This window comes from Sorex fumeus, unplaced genomic scaffold, assembly GCF_029834395.1.
Source record: "Sorex fumeus unplaced genomic scaffold, SorFum_2.1 ptg000122l, whole genome shotgun sequence".
NCBI classification, from domain to species: Eukaryota; Metazoa; Chordata; class Mammalia; order Eulipotyphla; family Soricidae; genus Sorex; species Sorex fumeus.
In genome coordinates this window covers 49,057,000-49,070,131 of record NW_026606179.1, presented here as the reverse complement: position 1 = coordinate 49,070,131, position 13,132 = coordinate 49,057,000, and the positions used below count along the sequence as shown (strand labels likewise).

At 40.5% G+C, this 13,132-nt stretch overlaps 1 protein-coding gene across 1 annotated transcript in view; it reads left to right on the top strand.

Moving 5' to 3' along the window:
- NAE1 (NEDD8 activating enzyme E1 subunit 1) overlaps positions 1–12,897 on the top strand; it is a 33,706-nt gene extending 20,809 nt beyond the window's left edge. Inside the window, exons 14-20 of the mRNA XM_056136042.1 lie at positions 3,192–3,267; positions 3,549–3,588; positions 4,853–4,939; positions 6,312–6,404; positions 9,561–9,675; positions 10,948–10,997; positions 12,664–12,897. Of these exons, the coding sequence (XP_055992017.1) occupies positions 3,192–3,267; positions 3,549–3,588; positions 4,853–4,939; positions 6,312–6,404; positions 9,561–9,675; positions 10,948–10,997; positions 12,664–12,773 (571 nt within the window). The 3' untranslated portion in view covers positions 12,774–12,897. The remainder of the gene's footprint in view (positions 1–3,191; positions 3,268–3,548; positions 3,589–4,852; positions 4,940–6,311; positions 6,405–9,560; positions 9,676–10,947; positions 10,998–12,663) is intronic.
- Positions 12,898–13,132: the final 235 nt, after the last annotated feature.

The window sequence follows — 13,132 nt, the reverse complement described above, 5'->3', positions numbered from 1 at the left end:
CCTTACCTGCTGTACCTGTCTAGCCCAGGGACAATTTTTTTTTTTTTTGTTAAATGGTGAAACCTAATATTTGAACTCTTTATTTTTTAACTGAATCACTGTGGGATACATTTACAAAACTTTCATGATTGAGTTTCAGTCATACAATGATGGACTACCCATCCCTCCACCAGTGCGCATTTTCCACCACCAGTGTACCCTCACCCCCTGCCCCCCTGCCTCTGTGGCAGGTACCTTCCTTCTTTCTCTCTACTTTTGGGCATCGTGGTTTGCAGTACAGACACTGAGTGGCTGTCATGTTTGATCTTTAGACTACTTTCAGCACACATCTCCCATCCCGAGCAATCCCTCCAACCATCATTGACTTAGTGGTCCCTTCTGCATCCCAACTGCCTTCTCTTCCACATGAGGCAGGCTTCTAATCTGTGGAGTGAGCCTCTTGGCCCTTGTCTCTATTGTCCTTGGGTGTTAGTTTCATATTATGTTTTCTGTATTCCACAAATAACTGCAGTCATTCTATGTCTTTCTCTCTCTTTCTGACTCATTACAGTTAGCATGATAGTCTCAGTATTCATCCACTTATAAGCAAATTTCATGACTTCATCTTTCCTAACAGCTGCATAGTATTCCATTGTGTAGATGTACCAAAGTTTCTTTAACCAGTCATCTATTCTCGGGCACTTGAGTTGTTTCCATATTCTGGCTATTTGAACAGTGCTGCAATAAATATACAAGTGCAGATTTCATTTCTACTGTGCTTTTTTGCATACTTGGGATATATTGAAGTGGTATTGCTGGGTCATATGGAAGTTCAATTTCTAGTTTTTTGAGAAACGTCTATATTGTTTTCCAAAAAAAGCTGGGCCAGTCAGCATTCCCCCAACAGTGATTAGGAGAGTCCCTTTCTCCCCACATCCATGCCAACACCGCTTACTTTTGTTCTTTTGGATGTGTGCCAGTTTCTATGGTATAAGATGATATCTTATTGTTGTTTTGATTTCATCTCTTTGATGATTGTCGATGTAGAGCATTTTTTCATGTGTCTTTTGGCCATTTGTATTTCTATTTTGAGAATGTTTCTGTTCGTCTCCCCATTTTTTGATGGGGTTGGAAGTTTTTTTCTTATAAAGTTCTACCAGTGTCTTGTATATCCTGAATATTACCCCCTTATCTGATGGGTATTGGGTAAATTTTTTTTTCCCGTTCTGTGGGCTCGCTCTGTATTTTGGTCACTGTTTCTTTTGAGGTACAGAAGCTTCTTACTTTAATGTAGTCTTATTTAGCTTTGTTTCCACTTGGTTGGTCAGTGGTGTTAAAGATGCTTTTAGATTCAATATCAAGAAAGGTTCTGCTTTTCTTCCTTGTACCTTATGGCTTCAGGTCTGATATTGAGATTTTTAATCCATTTTGATCTGACTTTTGTGCTTGGCTTTAGACAGAGGTCTGAGTTTATTTTTTTTGCATGTAGCTGTCCAGTTTTCCTAACACCACTTGTTGAAGAGGCTTTCCTTGCTCCACTTCACATTTCTTGCTCCTTTATCAAAGATTAAGTGATCATATATTTGAGAGTCTGTGTCAGAATATTCAATTCCATTCCATTGGTCTGCAGTTCTGTTTCTATTCCAATACCATGCTGTTTTAATTACTACTGCTTTAGAGTACAGTTTGAAGTTGATGAAGATGATGCCTTCCATCTTCTTTTCCCCAAGGATTGCTTTAGCTCTTTGTGGAGGTTTACTCCATATGAATGTTAGGAGTAATTTGTCTATTTCTTTGAAAAATTACATTTGAACTCCATGCTACAAACTGCTTAGTGTAGTGATGAAATTATTCTGCACCACAACTCTGTGAGAAGAGAAACTGTTCTTCCATTTTACAGGTGAAAAGATAGGCCCAGAAAGGCAATTTAATCAGGATCAAACAATTGGTAAATGGCAGAACCAGGATGGCCCTGTTCTCTTTTAAAACTTTCAAGTCTGTAGTTTTTAGGTAGTTGTTTTTGTTTGCTTTTTTGTTTATTTTTGGTGGGGTGAGGGAAGGGGGCCACACCTTGTGGTACTCAGGGATTACTTCTGATGCTCAAGAAAATTTTTGCTGGCTGGGTCTCAAACTCCCCGTCAGGTATCTGCCGGACAAGAACCTTAGCCTCTATACTATCTCCTGAGCCAAAGACTTTAGTTTTGATCCCCCACCTCTTTTTTTTTTTTTTTTTTTTTTTTTTTTGTATTTGAGCCACAATTGGTGATGCTCAGGGGTTAATCTTGGCTTTGTGCTCAGAAATTACTCATGATGGTGGCTAGGGGACCATACGGGATGGTAGGGACTGAACTCAGGGTTGGCCGCATACAAGGCAGGTGCCTACACGCTGTACTATTGTTTCAGCCTCTTGATCAGTTTTTTTTTTTTTTGACATTAGTGTTCTATAACTTCATGGTAGTAGACACTTGCTCTCCAGGTTGCTACTCAAAACAAAGTGGACTCTCTCAGAATGACTCTCAGTGCCCTTGTTTAGTTTCGGCACTGTGCTGATAATTAAGTGCCTGGCTTGGTTGTTTAGAGGCAAACAACCTTTGTTGTTTGTTTATATCACACAGAAAGAAGTTCTGTTTCCCGGGACTGATTATACTGTTCTGCTTAGTCACTCTTCAGCAATTTTCTTTTTTGTTGTCCTAGCGTAAAGAAGGTTTTTAAAACTTGGGAAAAGCTGATTTGTAATACAAAAAAATATGACCTCACATGGAATGTATCTTTGGCGGCTGATAATATAGACTTACAGGAGGTTTCATGTGAATTTGCACATGGACTCTAAAATACATTTAACTTTCCTTAGACCTGACTTCAAGGAGATAAAGCATATTCTTCAGTAACATTTTATCAGGGTCTTCTAATAGTGTTTAGATTGGATATGTTAAGTAGAGAAAGTGCTCAGTATTAGAGTTTATTGACAACCCTGGGAAGATCCCCCAGTGCTAATGCTTTGCATATGGGAGGCCTAGCTTTGATCATCAGCGCCTCATGTCCCTTGAGTACTGCAGGAGTGATCCTAAGCACCCCGGCTCGAGCTTGCTCAGCTAGGAGGTCCCAAACCAAACCAAACACTAGGTGCGACTAGTTGCATTCCATGACGTTTTCACATTTTGTATGTTGTCAGGCACGTATTTCTTTCATAGAAAGGAAATCTTGTTTTCCAGTTACCGTGAAAAAGCAAAGAAAGATGCTGACGCTGTGGGCCATCACGCTGCAAAACTGCTGCAGTCTATAGGCCAGGTAAGTTGCTGGGCTTTTTGAGCTCCAGAGACCTGAGCACATAATCCCGACTAGAACAGGTTCAGAGACCAAGTGGGGAGCACTGGCCCCGTGCACACTCAGGAGCCTCAGAGGTGTGCCTAAGGAGAAAGCCGTTATCCGGAAATAAGGTCCTCTTGGGGGGATGTCCCAGCATTTGGAGAAAGAAAGCTTCCCCATCTCGCAGTGATTAGCTTTGTGCCGTACCTGCTATTCATCTTCTCTTTTAAACCACAGCAAAACGTGTATTTATCTCTTTACAGGCACCAGAGTCCATTTCAGAGAAAGAATTAAAATTACTCTGTAAGTCCCTTTGAATTAATTTATTTTGTTTGATAAACTGTGCCACTGAAAAGGTTCCCAGAAATTTGGTTTTCCTTTATTTATAGTCTCAGGAATTTTAAATGAGTGAATTCAAATTTTGTGCATGGTCTTAATGGTGCAGATATACCTATTTATTGGACAAGGTTTCCTTTTTCTTTTCCTTTATAGTAAAAGGGGTATTATAAGAGTGAATTAGAGTGTCTCTATGACAATACAAAGACATAAAGTCAGTTGAAAGCTCTCATTTGTGTAGAATTATTTTCAGTTTATAAATAGAAAATTTTTACCTGAACACTGAAAGTACAGTCAAAGTCACATTAGATGACTAATAAAATTCAGGATTTTGTCATCTATTTTGAGAATAATTAATTTCTGGGGTCTTCTTAATAACATCAGATGAACCAAAGCATTTTCTTATTTTAAGAGTCAACTTAAAAATGAAAATTCTATTTTGCAGGTCTTGAGACTTCACTGTAGTTACTAACCACAGTTTTTGCAGAAATTTTACTTTCCCTCTTCCCTATCCTTAAAATATCTGACTTCTCCCTCTCACTACTCTTGCACAGTACTTGTTTGGCTTACTTTTTATATTTTGTTCCACTACTACTCTTGAATCTTGATTCAGCATTAATGTGTGTGCTAGTGGAGTATATAACACAAGATTAACACCTGGTTGCTGGTCTGTCTACTATAGCAGGACTGTTTGAAATTGTCCACCATAGGATAGTTTTTTAATCATTGAGGAGGTCACACGTGTTGGTACTGTGAAAAGTAATGTGCTGCCAGAGATTAAACCCAAGACCTTGCATATACATGGTCTGTTTTACCACTTGAGCCACATTCTTGACGCAAATAAAGTTTTTTTTTAAGGTTTATATACTAAAAGCACAATGTATGCCATAGTCTCCCTTAGGAAGACTATAACAATAACAAGAACTATTATTCATTGTATCCTATCAGGAATCTTACAGTGAGACTGCTCTGAGGCTCAGAGAGAGATACCCTCACCTACTTTATTCAGAACTGGGTAGTGTGAAGGATGTGAAGTTAAAATAGGGGACGTGTTGTAGTGTCTACTCTGCTAACCTGGAGCCAAAGAGAAGGTGTTTTTAAATATTACCATGTCTTTGTGCCTATACAAAATTTCCTCTCCTTAAGAGTAGCCTGTAAAAAAAAAAATAAGAGTAGCCTGTGACTCAGAATGTTAGTTTCTCAACCATTTCCTTACATGTCTTCTTTTTAGGCAGCAATTCTGCATTTCTTCGAGTGGTCAGATGTCGATCCTTGGCTGAAGAATATGGCTTGAATACAGTTAACAAGGATGAAATTAGTATGTATAATTATCTTTTTGATGCAAGACGATAAGGTTATTCACATTAACTGATTACATTCAATTTTTCAACACCAGTCCCACCACCATTACACCTTCCCACCACTGTTCAAGTCTGCCTGCCACAGGCAGATGCTAGATAATTTATTTTCTAATGCTTATGAATGTCATGAGAGTTCACGGCTGTGCACTTCTGGAATTCTAAAATCGTAAATGATTGGGGTCTGGAGACATCTCTGTAGAGAGCTAATCCATTTTGAGATTCTTTTGAGCCTCTGTCTTTGGAATTCACTGCTCAGTCTCTGAATCAAGGCCAGTGACGCGCTTAAACGTCAGGGAGACAGTTAGTGGGCGTGTTGACCAGGATCTGAGGGCGCGGGGAGAAGGGAAGGAAAGCTGTCATGTGGCCTGGTGTCTTCAGTCCGAGTACCTGGGTTTTTCTTACAGCGGTTCATCTGGAGTAGGCGGAGCTGGGGCAGGGCAATTAATTTTTAAGAACATTTGTTATTGTGGCAGCCACACCCAGCAGTGCTGTGGATGGGGCATGTGTTGGTGATGGAACCTAACCTATGCAAGGTGTGTTCTGTACACCTAAGCCACATGCCTGGCCATTGGGCTACTGATTTGAGGGTTTTTTTTTAATTGATTGGTATTTTTTAATAAGGACTGTACCCACACCCCTCCCTACAGTGCTCAGTGTGGTGACTCTGGCTTTAGTTCTGAGTTAATGCAGTGCTGTCTGGGCCAGTGCTCTTGGATCACTCACACTACATTTGGTGGTGTCCTGGGAACCCTGAGATGTCCTTGGCTCTAGCTAACTCTAAAGGTAGATTGGTGGGGCTGGAGAGAGAGGATAGTGGATAGGGTACTTGTTTTGCAGGCAGCTGACCAAGCTTCAGTACCCTCCCCCCATTTGGTCCCCCAGCATGCCAGTTGTGATTCCTAAGCACAGTTGAGTGTAGTCTCCCCAAACAAAATAAATACATAAAAGTTTTTGCATAATACTGTTGAGTGTACAGTGATAATAAAGAATAATGTAAAAATATATACTCCAGATGTTATTAACTTACTCTGGTGTTTATAATTTTAAAATATAAACTTAACACACATAAAATCATATTTATGTTCCTGAGTCAGTTGTGTGAAGCCAGCATGTTTGTAGTAGTTTAGTAGAGATATGACTAATAATCATAAGATCACTAGGGTTCTGCTTAATGTTTCATTTATTTTACTGTTATTGTCACAAAATATTTAAATTTTGTATTAAAAATTTCTTGTATCACGAAACTTAAGTACATATTAAATTTATTCCCCCATTAAGTTTTTATATCATGAATAACCCAAATTTCACTGAAAAGTTTTTTCATTTCAGTTTCCAGCATGGACAATCCAGATAATGAAATAGTATTATACTTAATGTTACGGGCCGTTGACAGATTTTATAAACAACATGGTAGATATCCAGGTAAGAATATGTTATCAAGCAATAAAAGTATCAAATATCATAAGATCTTGAATAAGCAGTGGGATTGAATCATAAAGTCTTTCATCCCAGTATTCATAGTTGTGGTTCTTGAATTTTTTATCTTGTAAACAGTTTATACCTAGTTCATCTCTCAGTGAGAAACTATCAGGTGTCTCTATATTTAACTATTTGCAAATAGTCATTGATTCTGAACTACTAGAGGAAATGTTCATTGACTGCATATAGAAGAAAACTCTGTCACTTTTGTAGCCTCTAAGACTCATACTGAGTTTAGCTGGTCATGAAAAGTATGCCAGTGACTTTTCAACTCAGAGGAAGTAGGAATTTCTTTGCTTAGTATCTATTTTTGTCTTATTTGCAAATGTAGTAATTAGGAAGTTGGCATAATCTCAGAGATAAACAGTTGTTCAGAATATTTTGATAAAGATCTTTTTAATTCCTCGGGATTATTGCATAGCAACACCTTTTAGGCATTTCATAAAACCTGTAGTTTCATCTGAGCACCTCTGGGTGTGCCACCCCCCCTAAAGAAAAAAGAATTAAAAAAATATTTATTGCTCTATTTATATTATTTCATTAACATGTAGCACTGCAGTGTAGCACTGTCCTCCTGTTGTTCATTGATTTTCTCCAGCAGGCACTAGTAACATCTCCATTGTGAGACTTGTTACTGTGTTTGGCATATTGAATACGTCACAGGTAGCTTGCCAGGCTTTGCCATGCAAGCGGAATACTCTCAGTAGCTTGCTGGGCTCGCTGAGAGGGGCGGAGGTATTGAACCCAGGTCAGCCACGTGCAAGGAAAACGCCTACCCGCTATGCTATCGCTCCGGCCCTTTAAAGAAACGTACCACCTTCTATTTACTGCTTCATTTTCACCTTTACTACAGGCCAAAACTTGGCGCCTGCACCCCAAATTCAGGAATGAAAGCAGGTTACTGCCTTATAACAGAGGTCCCAAAGAATCCCTCTGGCCTGACAGCACTGTGGAGGCCAGAGCAATGCAGACTGTCCTCTCTGAACCAGAAAGGGGCCTCACAGCACACCAAATCTGCTGCATTTTTATCTTGGTCTTCCCAGCTGTTAGAACAGTAAGAAATAAATTTGTTATGAACCCTCCAGATTAAGGTGTTCATCACAGCAACTGAATAGACACCTGACTTCCAGCTGTAACTAACGTCCCTGCCTGGACTGCCACTATCACACGAAGCCCACTTTATATTAGGGCTCAGAGTGGTGCCAGGTGCTCTGTAAGAAGCTGACTGTATGGCTCCTGTACTGTAAAGATTAATGGGGGCTGGAGCAATAGCACAGTGGATAGGGCATTTGCCTTGCATGCAGCTGACCCGGGTTCGATTCCCAACATTCCATATGTCCCCCGAGCACCGTCAGGAGTAATTCCTGAGTGCAGAGCCAGGAGTAACCCCTGCGCATCGCCAGGTGTGACCCAAAAATTAAAAAAAAGAAAAAGATTAATGATGCACCATGTTGCACGCTCATTGGCTTCCACCAGTTGTTACACTGCTGAGTGGTAAAGTGGGTAAACAAAGTTAGTAAATAGTGCAGAGAACTTTTACAGGGTGTGAACTTGGTAATAACCTATTCACTAACATGTATTTGAATTATAAATTATACCAGAATTTAGTGGTTTAAAACAAGTCTTCACAGGACCTGAGAGATAGTACAAGGGTAAAGTGCTTGTCTTGCACTCAGCAGACCCAGGCTTGATCCTTCACACCCCATATTGTCCCCCAAGCCTGCCCAAAGTGATCCCTGAACACAGAGCCAGGAGTAGGCCAGGAGTAATCTCTGAGCATAGCTGAGTATGTCTCCCAAACAAAAATAAAATTTACATAGTATCACTGTTTTGTGTGTGAACTCACAGAGTTCACAGAGCCAGTTCAGAGTAAGAGAGGAGAGTGCATGAGGGCACAAACCACTTTTCATCAGGGAGCCATCTTGGGATACTAACTACCCCAGGAGCACAGAGTTTTTCTGGTTCATAACCAAGCTCTGTCACTTCCTACCTGTGTGACTTTGAATGCATCACTATTCCACTCCAAATCTCAGTTATTTATGAAATGGCTTATGTGACATATGTGACTGTCACTGTCCTCCCGTTGTTCATCGATTTTCTTGAGCGGGCCCAGTAACGTCCCCCTTTTTTGAGACTTGTTACTGTGTTTGGCATGTTGAATACATCACGGGGAGCTTGCCAGGCTTTGCTGTGTGGACGAGATACTCTCGGTAGCTTGCCGAGCGAGCTCTCCGAGAGGGGCAGAGGAATCGAACTCACCTCAGCCGGGCTGGCTGCGCGCAAGGCAAACGCCCTACTCTCGCTCCAGCCCTGTGACGTATGATAGCATGTTATATAATAATACTGCCAGGCACTTTGAAAATAAAGGGTAGTGATTATTAATAAGAAAAGTAACTCAAGGAGTAACTTTGTGCCTTAGTCTTCTGTAAAATGGGGATAATGAGTTGTCATGAGAATTAATATGGTGACTAACATCTATTAAATACTCTGAATATTATGTATTGTAAGTTTATAATAATTGTTCATAATAATCTTTGTCATTCAGTCTCAAAATGGATAGTACTATCTTTTTTTTTTTTTTTTTTTGCTTTTTGGGTCACACCTGACGATGCACAGGGGTTACTCCTGGCTCTGCACTCAGGAGTTACTCCTGGCAGTGCTCAGGGAACCGACCATATGGGATGCTGGGAATCGAACCCAGGTCGGCCGCGTACAAGGCAAATGCCCTACCCGCTGTGCTATCTCTCCAGCCCCAGTACTATTGTTTTTATGAATAGTAAACAGGACATTACTTTCTCATTCATCCAATTCTTTTATGCAGTTAGTAATTGAGCACTAATGTATGCCAAATACTCTGTGAATATCAAGTGTGGAGCAATGATCAAAAGCAGATTCATTAAACTCCTATAGGTTTTAGGTGGTTACTTTAATTATTACAGGCTTATGATATTTGCAAATATTGGTCTTGTGCATCTCATTATTTTTGTTCTTCAGTTTTATTCTTTGACTAGACTACCTAATGTTGGATTAAATAATAAAAGAGGTGTTACCATTAATTTTGAATAGCATTTGTTTCATTGAAAATTACATATTTTTTAGGGGTTTCTAACTATCAAGTTGAAGAAGATATAGGGAAATTGAAGGCTTGTCTCAACAGTTTCCTTCAGGAATATGGATTATCTATAATGGTGAAAGATGATTATATCCACGAATTGTGAGTTTGGAGGGGTTTTTTTTTTTAAATGTTTTTTGTTTTGGGGCCACACCTGACAATACTCAGGGGTCACTCCTGGCTCTGCACTCAGGAACCATTCCTGCAGGTACTCATTTGGGATACCTGGGATTGAACCATTCCTGGGGGCCATATGGGATAATGGGGATTGAACCTGGGTCAGCTGCATGCAAGGCAAACGCCCTACCTACTGCACTATCACTCTAGCCCCTGTGCTTTTTTTTCTTCAATTGAATCACTTCTCTCTCTCTCTCTCTCTCTCTCTCTCTCTCTCTCTCTCTGTCTTTCTCTATATTTCTCTCATTGTGGTTTGCAATACAGATACTGAAAGGTTGTCATATATAGCCTTTTACTTACTTTTAATACCCGGTACTTGTCCAGCGTGATCATTTCTGATTATTGTCATATTGGTCTCTTCTCTCTCTTACCTACCCTCCACCTCACACACACTTGTGGTTGATTCCAACCATTGACCAGTCCTCCTAGCCCTTGTTTTCCCTGGCCTTGGATATTAGTCTTTTTTTTTTTTTTTTTTTTTTTTTTTTTGCTTTTTGGGTCACACCAGGCAATGCTCAGGGGTTACTCCTGGCTCTACACTCAGGAAATACCCCTGGCGGTGCTCGGGGTACCATATGGGATGCTGGGGATCAAACCCAGGTAGGCTGCGTGCAAGGCAAACGCCTTACCCGCTGTGCTATTGCTCCAGCTCCAAGTCTTCTAATATATTTTTTACATACCACAAATGAATGCAGTTATTCTATATCTGTCCCTCTCCTTCTAACTCATTCCACTCGGCATGATACTCTCCATGTCCATCCATTTATAAGCAAATTTCATGACTTCAGTTTTCCTAACTGCTGCGTAGTATTCCACCATGTAGATGTACCATAGTTTCTTTATCCATTCCTCTCTTCTCACGACCCCCCCTTTTTTTTTCTTTAGAATATGAAGGAGATCAAATAATAGGAACTGGGAATGTGGTTCAGCAGTAGAGTGCTACCTGGCATGTGTGAAGTCTTGGGGTCAATCCCCATCACCACAAAAACTTAAAATTTTAAAAAGAACATGTGGACAACAGAGATGGCTCAACAGGCTGAGCATATACATTACACATGGGAGTCCTGGGTTTGAATCCTGGCACTTCGTCGTTCCTATGCAGTGCTAAGAGCATCCCTGAGCATTGTTGGGTGTGGCCAGAAATAACATCTGTCCTGGCCCCAATTAATCCAAGTTCATGTCTCTCCTTTTCTGCAGTTGCCGGTACGGAGCTGCTGAGCCGCACACCATCGCTGCATTCTTAGGGGGTAAGTTCTGTGGAGAAGACTCATTGATTCTTGTAAAGTGCATATTTTTATTGTGAAGTTTTATTTTCTCAGTTTTAACTAGGAAGTTGGTAAAGCAGAATGTTACAAGTTTAGATAATTTTAGTACTCCCCCCACACACACACACACCCCAGTGCTGGTTACTCTGCTTTTCATTTCTCCACTGTTGTCATCTTGTGAAGAGGGATTAATCTCTACATAGCAAAGCCATGGGGGGGCTGGAGCGATAGCACAACAGGTAGAGAGTTTGCCTTCCACGTGACCAACCCGGGTTCGATTCCCAGCTTCCCATATTGTCCCCTGAGCATTGCTGGGTGTGACCCAAAAAGCAAAATAAATAAATAAATCTGTTACTGTCCTCCCGTTGTTCATCGATTTTCTCGAGCAGGCCCAGTAACGTTTCCATTGTGAGACTTGGTTGTTACGCTGTTTGGCATATCGAATACGTCACGGGTAGCTTGCCAGGGTTTGCCGTGTGGGCGAGATACTCTCAGTAGCTTGCCGGGCTGTCCGAGAGGGGCGGAGGAATTGAACTCGGGTCGGCCATGTTGGTTGTGTGTAAGGCAAACACCCTACCCGCTGTGCTATCACTCCAGCCCAAATAAATAAATAAATATGGCCATATGTATCTCTTTCCAACCTTCTGCCCCTCCCAATACATGACATAATGATAATGTCCTTAGAAAATTAGTTCAGGATGTTTCATTTGATAGAGAACTCTGTTTTGGGCCTGGAGCAATAGTGTAGTGGGTAGGGAGCTTGCCTTACATGTGGCTCACCTGGGTTCAGTTCCTGATATTCCATATGGTCCCATGAATATAGTCAGGAGTAACTCCTGAGCACCTGGTGTGGCCAAAAAACCCACAGGGAGGAAAAAAAATCAGAGAAAATGGGGGCTTTGTTTAAAAAATAAAAACAAACTTCTGTCCTTGATTTTAAAATCATTTGCTTACTTTTCTCCCTTTGAGTTCCTGCGCCTTGAAACTTCACACCATTTGCCTTTAATGTCCTTATTTCCTATAGAAAGTTCACCTGTCAAAAGCCCAACTTAAAAATTCCATTTTGTGGGGCTGGAGCGGTAGCACAGCGGGTAGGGCGTTTGCCTTGCACACGGCCGGCCCAGGTTCGATTCCCAACATCCCATATGGTCCCCCAAGCACCTCTAGGAGTAATTTATGAGTGCATGAGCCAGGAATAACCCCTGTGCATCACCGGGTATGACCCCCCCCCCCCCAAAAAAAAAAATTTCCATTTTGTTCTTAAAGACTCCTTGAGTCAGGGCCAGAGCTATAGTATAGCAGGTAACCTGAATTTGATCCCCAACACCCCAGATGTTTTCCTGAGCACCACCAGGAATTATTTCTGTGATTTTTTGACTATCACTGGGTATATCCTCCCCCAATAAAAACAAAAACAAGCAAACAAACAAAAACACCTCATTGAGTCTCCCTTCCCTCATCCTATCTGCCTAACTGCCCCTCTTCTGTGATCAATTGTAATACTTGCTTGTGACATTTGCTGTCTAGATTATTAAGTTTTGAAAGCAGATCCAGATGTGATTGATACTCAGAATGTTCAAATGTTAGTAAATGGTAGTTTTAAAGAAAACTTCTAAAACTTCTAAAACCTTTTCTCCTTTCCTTGTAGGAGCTGCTGCTCAAGAGGTTATCAAAATAATCACCAAGCAATTTGTCATTTTTAACAACACTTACATTTATAGTGGAATGTCACAGACTTCAGCAACTTTCCAGTTGTAGAATAAGCATCCCATGTAATGTGGTAATGGTTGAAACTGTAAATGTCTTTAGGCGTGTTCTAGTCTGTAAAATTCTGTGAAGGGACAACTATTGTTTACTTAATAAACATTTTTCTCATTTGTAATGATGTAGTCTTATTATTTACTGGTGTGGGGGAAGAAAGCCATCCTTTTCTCAGAAAAAAAAGGGGGCCTACCCATTTGTAACTGGTTTGCTGTTTTAAAGTTATAGAAATCATTTGTGATCATGAAAAATAACTTAAAATTTTTTAAATATATGCAGATTGTAACTATGATCCTTTTAGGACTATTAAAACAAATAGGATTTGGGGAGGCCAGAGAGATAGTACCGCAGTAAGG